Genomic DNA, 16719 nt, shown 5'->3' on the forward strand with positions numbered 1-16719 from the left:
ATGTGTGAGTGATGGTGTGTGACTCTACCAAGACATTAGACTCAACTCCAATAAATTCACTGAAAGAAAGAACAATTTGACCCAAAAAGTCCCAAACAACACCTCCAACAACAGGGAGTAACAAACTCGAATAACTTATATCTTTATAACATTTGACTTAATTTCTTAACAAAAATTAAGGAGCGCATCTTCCCACTATGAAAAAGTGGAAATTTTAGTTCTCTTCTGTACGACAATGGTCTATTTTCATCCTATACCCAACCATTTTAAATTGGGTATGTTGAAATAGGTATCTAGTTGGATATTAATATTAGATTTTGTAATCGTACTTGGGTAATGGGCCTTATAGGACTCGACCCATTTAAAATTAAATATTAATATTCATGCATTATCTATTATATGTTTATACTTATAGTTCTAGTCAATATCATGTTCATCTTTGATAGAATAATGTAAATAATAAATATTTTTTAAATTTAATTTTATAATAATATAAATAATAGGTCTCTTGTGAGACAATCTCACATATTTTTATCTGTGAGACAAGTCAATCATGTCCATATTTACAATAATAAATAACACTTTTAACATAAAAATTAACATTTTTTCAAGGACAACCCAAACAAGAGATCCGTCTCATAAAATTGACTAGTGAGACAGTTTCACAAAATTTTTTGCTTAATATAAAAAGGTTGTATCAATGCTAATTTATAGGTAATAATTATTTAAACATGAAAAAATATTTCTATTATTTGGAACTCGTAATAATATATCCAAAAGGTGCGTGTTTAACATAAATTACAAGTTCTCAGAACGAGTACTTTAAGGAATGGTTGACGGCCCGTCAGGATAAAGCCCAATTTAGCAGTAATACTATAAAAAAAAATTTCACTTGTATTTTCTTATCTTATCTTTTTTGAAAAAAAGTAAAAGTAGGTGCAATAAATTATAAATTGCCAGAGTTGGCTGTTAAGTTAATTATTGTAAGAATTCAAGTTGAAGCTAACAAGGGTCAACCAAATGATTAAGAATATATGTTCATATATATAAACATATGTGTCCAATGTTATTTGTTCTTCATTTTTTATTTCTATAATGTATGCAACAACAAAAAATGAAGGGCTAAAACTTGTATGAGACAGTCTCACAAGTCGTATTTTGTGAGACAGATATCTTATTTGGGTCATTCATGAAAAAATATTACATTTTATGCTAAGAATATTACTTTTTATTGTGAATATCGGTAGGATTGACTCGTTTCACAGATAAAGATTCGTGAGACCGTCTCATAAGAGATCTACTCAAAATGAAAGTGCAAATAAGATCGCTCAGTGTACGTGCGTTTGAACGCTAAAAAGGATTGCAAAATATATTTGTGCTCTCTTGACAGTGTATTACAACCATCATTTCTACCTCAAACTCTCCACTCGTATAATATGACACTATTACGAGAAACGTAAATAACGGATGGAAAAAAATCACATCGGAAGCAATGCCATATGCTCATCTAAAAACTACACATATTCCACTGGTCAGATGTTTTGCAGCATTATTCAACAGCAAAGTCAGGCTCAGGCGGCTTTTGCAATTTGATCATCCTACTAGACTTCGACTCACGGGACCTGCGAACTCCACGTAGCGCGTTAGCCGCAAATCTTGATGCCAACATTGTAGCCCCCAGTCCTGATGTAGTACGACTGATCAATCGAATTTTAGCTGCTGCTTCTTCTTCTTCTTGTTCGTCTTCATCATCATCTTCTTCTTCTTCTATCGAACTTTCGTCGTCAGTTTCATGGCGATGAAGTTCGGCCATCTTCCTCCTCCAATACCGACGCCACGTAGCTTGGATAAAGGTGGCAGCCCAGGTCCTCCATTGCTGTGAGTAGAAACGGAAGGTATGTTGAACCTGTCGACTATGAATACGTCTAAACTGACTGGTTATAAATTTGAGTTCATCTGCTATTAAAGCAAATGCCTCTACTTCTGTTAAAGCTTTCACAGTACGAGTAGAAGGTGGAAAGTTGGCACCGGATTTAGGATCCAAAGCCCATGTCAGAAGTTCTTCTCCGCAAAAATCACCTTCTTTCAGGAAACCACGGTTAAAGAAACCAGACCTTCCGCCATCTGTCGTCACACTCTCCAGTCGACCACGGATAATAAAGAGCATTTCATCAACAGGGTCCCCTTCACGAAGTATATATGTTTTTTCTGTGTATAAACTTGGTTTTAGCCTTTCACAGATAGCGTCAAGCAATCTATCATCCATGTTTGCAAAGAGAGGAACCTGAACATCAAGCCATGAAAATTTTATCTTCAGTGAGTCTATTCAGCATAATGATGGCACAAATGTAATTGGCTAGAAAATTTGTAGAGCAATTGATTTTGAATCTTACCACCACATATAAGGCTGAAATTCCACCAACAAATCTTTTTTTACTCTTAACGAGAGTTGTTGAATTAGATTTCTTCTTAAAGAAACAACTACGAGCATATAAATGCTAGATTAAAATGTTTATACATACCCTTCTGACCAAATTTAAACAGAGATGTCGCTTGATATCTCTTCTAAGATCTTTTGGTAGATTTTGAACCAAGCTCTCCTCATCAACTCCTCTAGTTTCCAGCCATTTGTACTGATCGTAGCGCCTTACTCTTTCCCTGAGTTCTTGTGGCAGTACTCTGTGATGCATCCATTGCTCAGAATCGCGTCTCTTGATCCTCATTTCCTCAAGCCTAACTGTGAGAGACTGGAGATATGTCTGTAGCATAAACAAGGTCCTCAAAATTGAGCACTCGGCCATGAAATATTTTGACAGTTGTGACCACGATCATAGAAATATCTTTAGAACATGAAGAATACTGTGAGCTTGACATAAAAAGTCAGTAAAACAATGGGAGTTCCAATATTCACTACTATCGTGGCTGTGTGCCAGATTTTGAACTACTCTTTTGATTGTAACCGTGAAAAAGAAAACATGCTGGGAAAGACAAGCCACCACAGAATAAATATAATTCTTCGATGAAAATTAGAGATTGATTTGTCTTTTTCTCCGCAAAGTCGAAGTTTTGCCTCCAATGTATTTACTAGGATGTTAAACATGGGCCCTGAGTAATCCGTTTCTCAGGCACTAATCACAGATTTTGATTCTGTCCCTTAGCAAGACTGAAATGGAACTATCAACAGAGCAAGTTTAGTTGCAATTATGCATCAATAATAAGACATGAGGTTGCTAAATGTTGGTGTACAAACCTGCATATTACCAATCAGAAGAGCAAAGAGGAGGAGCCCAAAAATAGCTACTGCGATTGAAAATAGAACTTCTCCTGGGTACGTACTGGTTTGAAGCCCCTGACCAAGTGTACTACAGATAGAGAAACAAGACTAGTCATTCTAAAGCAGCTTCTTACAGACATAATGCTAACAAGTTTCTAAAGTGTATCTTATTCATTCCATCCAGATAATGAATTATAAAACCAGAAGTCTAGTGCACCACATTGAAGCCTATGAGGAATATGAAAGAAATAAAAACCTTAAATTCTGTAGGCCCCACCACAAACAATAGAAGTATTTTGAGACAAAATGCTGGGATCCAAGAATACCAGATGAGAGAGCTTGTGCATATATTCCATACTTAAACTGTGGCGTTTCATCATCTGTTACAGCACACTTTGGGTCAAGGATAGCCTTGCTGTTGTTTATCCATTCAGTCATGTTTGAAACCCCATCCGAGCAATAAAGAAAATTTGGGTTACAGCTTCCACTTTCCCTGCAAGCTTCATCCCAGCATGCACCTTTGCGTTCAATTGCTAGTAGGTACCATAAAGCTCCAACAATCTGTCACGCCATTTGCAGCATATTAGGTGAACGCTTTCCTGGAGCTTTCTACTGGTGTCAATACTAAAGTGTGTTATGCAAAAGTAGAGTTGATAAGCAAGCTCGAGAGTTCATATTGAAGGCTATGACACTGATATCAGAAATGTCAACCTCAATATAAAAAAAACTAAAAGGAATTTTTAACACTTGCAGAAAAACTCAATGTGCACCTACAATATTTGAGTCGTGTATTGTTTTACATGTGTATGATACAGTGGCACATATGCGCACACACATATATAGACAGATGCCTATGCACACCCATGCTTACTTATTTTTATGTGTGAACATGCATGTGAGTAACACAATTAAGTACATTTGTACGGGTGGAAAATGTGGGAGGAGCATCATGATGTTGAAGTATGAAACTCACACTCAACAAGATCTTCACAACCAACCAAGAGCATGAAACATAAAGTATCAAATAGTTGTTCTGTGGAGTTTTCAGACGTCATTGTCATATTTCTTAAATGCTCAATTCTTTAGTTGTGTATTTCCATTAAGAATTATATCTTTTATGTAGACAGATGTAGCATTTACTCAAAACAAATATCAAGTATTTTTAGCATGAGTAAGTACTGATCATTATGCAAATAACATCATAATTTTTTTAAAAAAAAAACTTTGCATTTCATACACTCCACTAGATGCAAGTTGTTTGGAATATTTATAAAAAAACTTATGGCAAACATCACGATTATAGGGAGGTAAAATTTTCACAATTTTATGTGCTTCACTACAGCCCAAAAAATGACTGACTGGACATCGGTAATGCTCTATACCATTAATCTGGGGCTGTCATCCTTTGAAGAAAGTCTTACCTGACTAGTCTTGAGCAATATTTTCTTATTTAAACATGTGTTTTGAAAGATTATCGTTCTTGAAAATTAATTGGAATAATTTACAATAAATACTCACTTTTTTGACACAAACTTGACTGAATTCCGAACTATAATAAATTATCAGCATGCCAGCACAAAATTGAAGCTACTTACATGACTAGCAAGCATAAACCATAATAAATAATATGCTGCACCAGCCCATGCAGTTTCAGCAAACACACCGGCTGTCTTCTTTAACTCGGAAGTCAGAGGCAAAAACCGCACAAATCTAGGTATGTATTGAAGAAATACAATGATCACTAGCGCTTGTTTTGTTCCCATTACATCTGAACCTCTTGATCCGTTCAAGAACCTCCAAACTACAATCTGCAGATGACATGAAAAGCCAAATATTGGTTCTCAGTAAGAACTAACAGTAAAAGACAGATCACAGAAAGTAGCACCACATAGCATGTTCTCTTAAGCCAATAAAAATTGCTTGCAAGTATGCATTTATTTTTCCTCTCATTCTCTGTCACAGGCACAGGCACACACACACATGGAGGGTTGATGGACAAGACTGACTGAAAATTTTTCATCGCTATGCCTATAACAATCCTGATTTCACTATCACATATAATAGTGATTTTCCTGTTCTTGTATCTACAAGCTTCGGGGCTAAACTCAATGGACATAAGTGACAACGAATCAAAGCGTTTTTACGTAGTTGGAAAAGGTTTGATTTTGGATACATGTCCACACCTTCACAACAAAAGGACATGCACTTCGTAAATCAAATGATAAAACAATAAACGACATTCATGCTTTTCGAAGAAATGGCATCTTATGACTGAAACAACTCAAGCATTACTTTGAAGAGTATAGTTTCTCAAATGTTAGCATTTTAACATACCTGAGGAAGAGGAAGTACAGAGAAAAGATCCACGAAAAAATAACGATGTAGGTATCGGCTAGCTATTTCTTTGGGATCAATAACCAGCTCCCCTCGCCCAAAAACCCGAGATGAAGGTGCAATATAAGCTGTTCGGAATTGCAGAACCATACGAACAATGTAGAAGGCATCAATGATGGTTCTCAAAGTTGTGGTTGTGTATGCAAGACTATTTTGGATATGAAGGCACATTTGATCATCCTCGAAAACGGGAAGATACAAAAACAAAGGATCTATTGATACTGCAAATATGCAGGAGATAACCAAAAGCTTATTCCAAAGAAGAAGACTCTTGTCTTGAGGATCAAATATTTTTCTATCAGAAACTTTGAGATCCTCCGGAAATACTGCTTTTGTAACCCCGGATTTTAATGATCGGCCAAGTGTGATAAGTCCTTCAGATCCTCTTTGGAATCCCACTCGTAATGACTTTGATCCACTGTTTTTGGTACGTCCAGGAGCAGTCAAACCCTCCAAGCTAAACCCACACCTGTTCTTTCCAGCCATGTCGGATCTAAAAGATAATGATGAGTTCAAGTCATCCAACCTACAACACAACAAAACATGAACAAAATAATTAGATGTCTGTTAACAGAAATCTAGATGTTAATTAAAAACTGGCAAGTGGGAAGTAAAACACCGATGTGTAAAGGTCCCATATTACAAAGGTGGGCAATAGAAGCATTGATATACTGACAAAATGGCTCGATTGCTTGCATCATGTGCACTATATCCATCAACTTCAAGAAAATATAGAAACGATAATAGAAACTTCTAACCTCCGGTAAAAGAAATCGGACATTACCTTACAAATTTCTCCTTTTGACCGCCTATATATTGCGACTTAAAACCAGATTCAAACATTATGTCCAGAAACAAAGATAGAGAGTGAGTAACAATTCCTCTAGAAATGAACCAAAATCATCCTGACCTCACAGCAATCGTGAAACATCATGTCAAGGAAACCTGTGACCAAAATATAGGATAATCACTGAAACTAGAAAGCTGTATATAATCAAGCAAAATAAATCAGATGTACTCATGACATACAATCAGGGGAAACAAAAAGAAAATTATGCACCTTTTTTGTCACAAGGTATTAATAACAAACTGAAATTTTTTTCTTAATGAGGAAACTTAGCCAATTTTAAGTGGGAGAACAACGAATTTTAGGAAATGGAAGACATGCTATGATTTTGCTATAGTGCATACTTGATCCAAAGGGATAAACAATTTAATTTAATTTAAATGAATAAATTGGGAAATAAAAAACCTTCGATCATCCAATGCCTCGTCATAATTGATCATACTAACTAGAGCATAAAAACAAACTAAAAAAATTTGAATTTACAAAACATAATAAACAAAAAATTCCCGAATAAAACCCATCCTAACATTAATCTACGAAATTGAATCGCCCTTAGATTTCACTAAAACAAAGTTTTGTTGCATCGATCTTGCTCCGTTGAACAATTCAGCGAGAAATGTAATGAGAATTTGATCGGATAAACTTACAGTGATCCATTCTTCAATTTCGACATCTTTGGACGGGAAAGATTCAGATTTTTTTTTCCTGGTAAATGTGAGAATGAGAGACGAAGAGACATTTTCGCGCCACAGCAGTTACGAATTTCTCATAGCTTTTTGGTATTTTTCATCAATCGGGCAACACACGACTTTAGCCTCAATTAGTTCCATATATACCAGTAGAAACAGCACATGTATTTTGAACATAACATCAACACAAATTTATATAACGTCCTTTTAAAAAAAATATTATTAAAAAATTAACCACAATAGTAAGTCTATTTTGAGATGGATCGATAAAGTCAATATCCGCAACTAAAAATAATATTTTTGATCTAAAAATAATATTTTTGACCATGTATTGAATCGGATTATAAACAAACGTCTTTATTGATCCTCAAGCACCTCGTGGACATGACGAATCTGTTTTAGGAAACTGTATTTGTTACAGGCCTCGGCTTGTTTGTTGCATTATTTTCCTCATACAAATTAGTTTTATTAGATTAGAATTCTCGTTCTATTCTATTATACGTTGCAACATATTATCCATTAGTTTTATGTTTTTCCATATATTGGTACAACAGTTTTGACAGACAAACTCTCTTTAGAGTGTGTGTTTCATCAACTCTATGAGAAATTTGGTTAATTTATTATCGATTTATGTTGTTTTAATTCGACCTATTATGCCTAAGGCTGGTTTTATATTTTAATCAAAGTATAATTTTTTATTTTATTTTTTTGCAACTAATCACATTCATTTCCTAAATTTTTTATTGGTTACATTATTTTAGCTACTAATCTTGAAACAAATTCGGTATACTCATTACATTATTTGTTCTAGATGTGGCTACTGATTCGAATGACTCGAATGTGCCAAATGTGATTCCCTCGGTTATCAAGGTAACTGCTCCTGCTGCTACGATGCCTTTGAGGCATGCTGATAAGCTGGAGAAATTCAACGGCTCGAATTTTAAAAATCGGCAACATAAAATGTTCTTCTATCTCACCACCTTGAATCTAGCAAGGTTCCTCACCGAAGATGCTCCCAAACCAACTGGTGTTGGTAAGATGTACAGACTGCTAGTGCTATTGATGCATGTCATCATTTAGATTTTTTGTGTAGAAATTATATAATGAATGATCTGGATTATTCGCTATAAATGTGTATTGTGAAAAGAATATGTCTCGGGAATTGTGGGAGTCTGGGTCGGAAATACAAAACCAAGGATTTCGGGGTGAAGAAATTTATTGTCGATCGATTCTTGGATTACAAGATGGTCGATTCCAAAACATTGATGAGTCTGGTTTAAGAACTCCAAGTGATTCTGCATGATATTCATGCAGAGGGCATGGTGCTGAGTGAAACTTTCCAAGTGGTGGTTATCATTGAAAAGATGCCTCTGGCTTGGAATTATTTCAAGAATTATTTGAAGCACTTAGAAAGTTTCATAGCTACCTCCGACTTGAAATTATTTAAAAAATTATCTGAATCACAAGCAAAAGAAGACGAATGTGGAGGAACTGTTTGTTAGGCTTCGTATTGAAGAAAACAAAAATGTATCCGAAAGAAGGTTTCTCAGTCCTGCTGTGGCTAAGGCCAATATTTTTGAACACAGACAAAGCTCGAAGGCAAAGAAAATTGCTGGTGGAGGTTCCAAGTTGGGACCTAATTCAAGAAAAAAATTCTGGGAAGTGCTACAATTGCGGCGGACTGGGCGACAAGGTTTTTAAAAGCTAAAGGACAAAAAGAAAACGTGAGATTAATCTTGTGGAGGACATATCCAAGGAGGTTTCAAATATGAAGCTATGCACTATCATTTCTGAAGTGAATCGGGTATGGTTGAATCCAAGGGAGCGGTGGGTCGATACTGGTGCCACACATCATTTTTGGTCCGATAAGTGCATGTATGCTTCTCTGGATGAATCATACAATTGTGAAAAATTGTTTATGGGAAACTCTGCTACCTCATATATCAAGAGACAAGGGAAAATGATATTGAAGACAATGTCTGAAAAATGACTTACTCTCAATAATGTGTTGTATGTGCCGGAGGTTCGAAAGAATTTAGTGTCTGATTTTCTTTTAAATAAGCATAGTTTTCGCATTGTCTTTGAGTCAAATAAAATTGTTTTGTCTAAGAATGGAATATTTGTTGACAAATGTTATGTAAGCGATGATATATTCAAACTCAATGTAATGGTTGTTAAGTATGTAATTGATGAAATGAGTTATTCTGCTTACTTACTCGAGTCTTCCAATTTTTGATATGTTAGACTAGGACATGTTCATTATGATATTATTCATAGATTAATTAGCTTAAAAAGCATTCTTACATTTTGAATCGATAAACAACACAAATTCTAAACTTGTGTTGAGGCAAAACTAAGAAGATCATATTTCCAAACCACTGAAAGAAATAATGAACCCCTTGATCTAATTTTCACATATGTATGTTATTTAAAAAGAGTACAAACACGTGTCAGAAATAAATATTTTATTACCTTTGTTGATGATAGAACAAGATTTTGTTGTGTATTTCTCAAAAGTAAAGATGATTCCATAGAAAAATTTGTCATGTACAAAAGTGAAGTTGAGAATCAACTTGACAAGAAAATTAAGGTGCTAAGAAGTGATCATAGAGGTGAATATGAAACACCATTTACTGAGTTTTGTGATCAACATAGTATCAGACACGAAAGAACCGAACCTTATCCTCCTCAGCAAAATGGCATTGCAGAGAGAAAGAATCGTACTTTGAAAGAAATAATGAATGCTGAAACGTCTCGCTCATTCTCGCTCATTTTTAAAATTCTACTAGACATTTTTTTTAAAATAAAAGCTTCGCAATCTCGAAATAACATTTAAAAATGATTTTAAATATTTGACAATAAAAATAACGCAGTTTTAAAATTTCCAAACTACTCCAAAATCAAACATAAACGTAAACGAATAAAAAGCTTAAAATCGTCAACGTATAAAAAGATTCATCTCCTCTCAAATCTCATAAATCATAATGCGGAAAACATGCGATCCTCGGGTCGTGTCACCGCACCGGAGCTACCTACTCAGAGTTCAGGACCTCCAGTCTTCTCGGCAACAAGCTCACCTGCATCACACACGCCTAGTGAGTCTAAAGACTCAACACACCTGTACCAGTAATAACAAGTACATATACGTAGCACACAACAGTGAAAAATAGCATAATCAACATACATTTTATGAGCTTAAAAACATGAACATAAGCGTGTCGTGTAAAATCGTAACGTGTCAAAACATGTCTCATCATGTTATCATATCGTATGCATAACCGTGACCTGTCAAAACATGGTAATAGCATGTATCATCGTATTAGCATATACGTGTTAAAATCTTAATTTGAATTCCGTTCATTAGCTGTGACTTTCGTATCATCATGTCATCATGTCAGTCGATGGATCCATCTACGTGTAACCGCGGTACCTGGCGGCGGGGGACATCAGCGACACTCTCACCCGTCAACTGAGCCCGAGCCTATCATGTCATCATATCATGTCAATGGAAATACGATCGTCGGGCTCCCTCTGGGGCCTTCTCCCGTAAACGGGCTCCCTCTAGGGTCTTTTCCCTCACGATATCTCCAATCATATCATCGTGTCATCGTGTTAGTCACAACTAAATCACTTCCTTCAAAACGTGTCATCATATTCATCACTTAATAAAATCATGCATATACGTAATTTTTCTTTTAAACCAAGCATGCACCGTATTTATCATAATTGCGTAAAACTTTTAAACATGATGCATAAACATTTAAAATATCATAAATTTGTGCTCAGGGCGCTGCCAGGACCAAAATCTCACCCCGAGTGCAAAATGACCAATTTGCCCCTGGAAACCCGAAAATTATCGTTTCACCCCTGGACCTCTAAAATTGACCCAAAGCTTACCAAGCTCCTTAAAATATCCCAAAACATTTTTAAAAACATTCTTAGACATAAACTCGAAACAGAATCACAGCTTATCTAATTCGTTTTAAAACTTCGACCGGAGCCTCGGTTTTAACCCGAATCAAACCGAAACTAAACCGAAATCTTCCCAACTTTTTATCATATTTTAAAAACACTATGAAGCTCATAATACCCCAAGACTAGACCCAAAACTCTCGGCCCTTAATTAATAGCATACACCAAACTCTCGGCCCTTTCTTGTTACGCCACCTCATGCACTATCCTTTCTCCTATCTCACGCCTCCACCCTCAACTCAAGACACCAATCATGAGCTCACACACCAGGGACTTAGATCAGCACTTAAGGTACCCAACCGACTCAAACCACCGCCCCCATGCACACCCCTACCAACCAATAACCGAGGAGTAACCCCAAGCCCACTATCGTGTCCCAATGCGCCTCTTCTTGGTCAGAACGAGCTTCCTGTCGCACCAGCATGTTTCAAGCCACCCCAGACCCCCACTCAGCCCCATCAGGGCCTGGTACAGAGCAGGAGAAGACTCTCGCACAGCTGGGGTAGCAGGATGGCATGTATCGACCCTTCCCAAGCAACACACCCAATCGGCACTCACCAAATTCAACAAAACCCAACCAGCCGCACATACCGGCACTTAAACCTTACCAACCATGATCTGCACAGCCCCTTACCATCTTAATACAGCAGCCCCATGCGCCAAGACCAGAAAATGTGAGTGTTAAAACACAAGAATACATTTTACACATGAAAACCGAAAAACCCACACACACATGGTTGGTTCGAGAAATCTCATGCATGACACAATTATTTCAGACATAATTCACGTGAATGATGCAGCAAGAATGTTACAGCACGTGCCTGATGATTAAGCTTGGACAACTGATCGAGGGACAAATGGCCGAAGGAATAAACGCTTAGCTTGAAGGAGAAAATGGCCTCACCGAACTTTGCAGTAGCAAGAACCACGAAAGAAACTTGTAAGTGGTGGAATGGACGGCTGTTGAAACGTAAATAGGTTAGTGGGAGTTTAGGGAATTAACTAAGGGTCAATTATTTGGTTAATGAAGTGGCCGTGTCCCTTGAGCTTGCTGCTGCCAAAAGCCGAGGTAATTCTACAAGAATTTGGTGAATATCGATTGTGGGGGTTACGGGGAGGTTAAGGGGTGGAAATAGGTTTAATTGTAATGTTAATTAAAAAGATTAAAGGCTCTAATCTTGGTAATTAAGGTTTAAAAATAATATTTAAATCTATTGAATTTAAAAGTTGGCTCGTTAAATTCAAATACAATCCCGAAAAATATTTTATGTTAAAAGATTTCTTAAAATATTAGCCGAAACCTCGAAACGTCTCCCGATTCGATAAAATTTGTTTACCGTTAAAAATTCAAATCATGCGGGTAAAAATACCCAAAAATTCCCATTTTCGAAAATTACAATTTAAAATACTTTAAATTAATTTATAAAAATAAATTGTGTAATAAATAATTTTCCTGAAAATTCTCCGGTCTTCGATCCTCGTTCGAACGTGAAATGCACTTAGAAACCCTAATGCGTGAACTTTTAAAATTTCATGAATTAAATACTATCATGCATGAATTATGCATAAAATACATAAAAATAATTAAACATAAATTAATGAAAGAAACATGCATTTTAGGCTTTAAAACAATTTAATAAAATACCAAAGAAATTTAATAACTTGCCTACACGTGGTTCACGTGGACCTTCAAATTTTTGGGACGTTACAAATGCAATGTTATTGAGTTATGTTTTACCACAGAATATGTGGGGGGAAGCTGTTCTAACAATAAATTACCTTCTAAATAAGTTGCACCGTAAGAAACAAGATAAAAGTTCATATGATTTACGAAAAAATAAAATAAAAAAGAACTCCTTCCTACTAATGCTTGTGAGTGTAAAGGTGTCTTGCCAAGATAGCAGTACCCACTTCGAAGAAGGTAAAGATATGACCAAAAATTGTTGACTGCATTTTCATTGGATATGCACAAAACAGTAGAGCTTATCGTTTTTTTCTACGTGAATTTAAATACCTGATATTAACAAAAATACAATAATGGAATCAAGAAATACTTCGTTCTTTAAACATGTGTTTACAAGCAAATCTAAGAAATAACCAAGTTCTTCTAAAATATTGTATGAGACAATGGAAAAAGAACAGGAAATTCATTATGAATTTGAACACTTACGTAGCAAGAAAGCTAGAGTAGAAAAATCATTTGGTGCGGATTTTATTATATTCATTATTGAAAGTGAACCTCAGCTTCAAAGAAGTAGTGAATCCGTGTAAGAGCCTTGTAAATGGATTTTATTATTTTCACTAGGTTGTAAATCAATTTTCAAGCGGGTTGATAATCAAGGGTTACCATCAATGTGAATGACTTAATTAGTTTGAGACTTATTTTCCTGTAATGATAATAACTTCTATTCATGTGATACTTGTGATTGTCGCCTTGCAGAATCTTGAACTATACCAAATGGATGTAAAAACTACTTTTCTAAATGTATATTTAGAAGAGGAAATTACATGGAACGACCTGGGGCTTTTTTTGCGCTTGGGCAAGAAAACAAGGTTTGTAAACTTGTAAAGTATCTATATGGCTTAAAACAAATACCAAAAATTACACAAAAAATTTGATAAAGTCATGGAAAAAATTGGATTTAAAATAAGTGAATGTGACAAATGTATATACATAAAGGACACTAAAAATGGCAATATCATTTTATGACTTTACATAGATGACATGATTATCATAAGAAGTAATGATAAGATGATTAAATCCACTAAGAAGGTCCTGAATTCAAGATTCGACATGAAAGACATGAGACTAGCAAATGTAATCTTTGGAATTAAATTCCATAGAACATCATAAGGGCTAGTTCTAAGTCAATCCCATTATGTTGACCAAATTCTTGAAAAATTCAATAAGGATGATTCTCCATTTGCTAGAACACCGATAGATATGAGTCTATATCTATCAAAGAATCGAGGCGAGAGTATCTCTCCATTAGAATACTCTCGAGTTGGAGCTTAACACTGGAAAAAAATGTCAGATTTTTTAGGTATATAAAGTACACTTGTGACTATGGGCTGCACTATACCAGATATTCACCGTTGTTAAAGGATACATCGATGCAAACTGGATATATGACATGAAAGACTCACAGTCTACAAGCATATTTGTATTCACTTTAGGAGATGAAGTTATTGCATGGAAATCTTCTAAGAAAATAGCAAGAGTCGGATTCACGATGGAATTTTAGTTTATATTTCTTGACAAATGTGATAAAGTGCCTGAATAGCTGCGTCAATTCTTAGAAGATGATCTTGGATGGGAGAAACCTATGTCGGCTATATGTATACATTGTGCTATTCGATTGAAAACAATATGAATAATGGTAAGTTTAGACGTATATATCGTAGACACAATACCATTAGACAACTACTTTCAACTGTAGTTATCTTTGTTGACTATGTAAAGTCAAAGTATAATATAGCAAAACTGCTAACCAAACAGTTAAACAGAGAGTTAGTTGTGAAATCATCAAGGGAAATGAGATTAATTGGTGTGAAGGAAAACCCAAACTACGCCAACTGGATATCTTAAGAACTAGATTCAATAAGACAACCTAATTGCACTAATTTGGTGGATCACTATGGGGTTTATCTATAGTCCATTCTTATGATGATAGAATGAATGTTGAGGATAAGTATACATCTTTTATTGATTCTTATGCAGAATAATAAAGAATCACATATGTGTGAGAGAAGAGGGGCTGCTTCGAAATAATTTCATGGCTCATTTCTAGACCTTCTCACATAATCATGCATGTGTTCATGGCCAAAATGAACACAATCATGATAATTGAATTGTATCATGAAAATTCATGTGTGAAGGACATCTTAATTTATAAAAATGACAGAACAATTCAAGGACATCATATCTACATGCCAGCTAGAAAAAAAATATTTCACAAGGAAAAATTCAAAGGATAACACCAACTTATCATATGCAGGATTTAACTGTAGAGTTTTATCACCAAGATTTTGTATCAATTTTCATTCATGTGAATAATAGTTGGAAAATGGAATTTAAATTAAAGTTTTAATGAAAAATTGTGAAATGTAAGAGTGTATTTTGGTTCTCCACATTCTTGAGTTAATATGGACTGTTGGCTCTCTACATTCTTTATTGAATTTTGGTGCGTCTTTTTAAGTCATCTGCTACAACATTGAAATCTTCATTGATGCTCACCCTTCACTTTTTTTCTTCCTCAATCTTCATGCATTCACGTTGGAGCGATTAAAAAGCACCGCCCCAACGCGACATTTTCTGTCCTATTTCATCAATTCTCACCGCTTTCCATCTTTTTCACCTAAAATTCAATTGATGCACTCGAGAAGTCACCCTAAGCATGAATTAGCAACAAAATGAAGAAAATGTGGACTCAACACGCAAACTTATTCAAAATTAAACTTAAATCAACGTAATAAAATATGCAACTACGACCCCTATCAAGCTATCTAGCTCCCCATGCTAATATTTTGCTTGTATTCGAGCTAAATAGGCTACAAAACCCAACAAATAACAACAACTAGTTCAATTGTGATTTCATTGCATTCATTTTCACGCCTCAGTGAATCTTTGAGATTCTTACCATCAATCAAGTCACAACACATGTCATCGCACATCCCTTGAAGTTTATATGCTAAATTTTTGCATTGAATGTGAACGTGTTTATTGTGTGTTACGTTTTTTATATTATCATATAGTTCAAATAGATTAATTGTCCAAAAATTACAAGTAGCTAAATCGACAATTTAGTGAACGTCTCCCTCTTATACACCCCTTTTTCACTACTCACCATCTAAACAAAAATCATTAGGAATTCGTAGGTGCAGTTTATGGTTCACCTGAGGCTACCAAAGAAAACAAGGACTGAACAAAAGGATGAGGGTACATAGCTCATTTTCATTATGCACGATTAAATTTTGCATCTGATATTCCTCTATTCCATGCAGTCCCCTTTTTAGCCTAGGAATAAGATTTCATTCTTTTATTTGGCTCTCCTTCACCTTACATCTCCTTTTTCAAAAGTTTATTTTTCAAGAAACTCTTTCTTTCACAAGTGCAATTTTTCACATATGTACCCCTCTATGACATGAATAAGTGGTTTTTGGTTTCAATTTTCTAAAGGTACAATATTTTAGGCTCAATAAGGATGAGTTAACAAATTCATATTTCAAGGTAGGCTCCACTAAATTCAATAATCCAAGAAAATGTTTACATCATTTTCATGCGGCGGGTAGGTAACTTGTTTCATAGGAGATATATTCAATTTTAATGAACACTTCATTTTTCTCAAATTTCTAGCAAAAATTTCGAGTTTCACTATTACTCATACATTTGTTCCAACATATGTGTTTAAAATTATTCAACATTCACACAAAAAATACATGATTTAACAACAGGTGTATTCTAAAATGGACAAATTACGTTTTTGGTCCTGTAATTTGCGTTTTTTCTAATTTTAGTCATGTTATGAGACAATTTACGTTCT

The 16719-nt window shown here is 35.2% G+C and overlaps 1 protein-coding gene across 2 annotated transcripts; it reads right to left on the reverse strand.

Moving 5' to 3' along the window:
- Nucleotides 1–1316: 1316 nt before the first annotated feature.
- On the reverse strand, nt 1317–7320 carry LOC142519320 (putative cyclic nucleotide-gated ion channel 7). Of its 2 annotated transcripts, none has more exons than XM_075622298.1 (8): nt 7163–7320; nt 6453–6613; nt 5609–6194; nt 4870–5082; nt 3531–3835; nt 3251–3362; nt 2523–2759; nt 1317–2284 (listed from the first exon to the last, which is right to left on the reverse strand). In XM_075622298.1, the coding sequence occupies exons 2-8, from the start codon at nt 6509–6511 to the stop codon at nt 1550–1552; spliced, it is 2247 nt and encodes a 748-aa protein (XP_075478413.1). In that variant the 5' UTR covers nt 6512–6613; nt 7163–7320; the 3' UTR covers nt 1317–1549. The 2 variants fall into 2 exon arrangements, with proteins under 2 accessions (XP_075478413.1, XP_075478414.1); XM_075622299.1 differs by lacking the exon at nt 7163–7320 and adding an exon at nt 6921–7144.
- Nucleotides 7321–16719: the final 9399 nt, after the last annotated feature.

The sequence above is a fragment of the Primulina tabacum genome, chromosome 11 (genome assembly GCF_025594145.1).
Source record: "Primulina tabacum isolate GXHZ01 chromosome 11, ASM2559414v2, whole genome shotgun sequence".
Lineage (NCBI taxonomy): Eukaryota > Viridiplantae > Streptophyta > Magnoliopsida > Lamiales > Gesneriaceae > Primulina > Primulina tabacum.

Bases quoted from the DNA above. Each gene is read 5' to 3' on its own strand.
- LOC142519320 (XM_075622298.1), bottom strand. From the start codon at position 6,511: ATGTTTGAATCTGGTTTTAAGTCGCAATATATAGGCGGTCAAAAGGAG. The intron at 2,760-3,250 runs GTTTGTACACCA...TTTATGCTACAG, and splicing joins TTCTGATTGGTAATATGCAG to ACATATCTCCAGTCTCTCAC. The intron at 2,285-2,522 runs GTATGTATAAAC...CTTGATGTTCAG, and splicing joins GTTTAAATTTGGTCAGAAGG to GTTCCTCTCTTTGCAAACAT.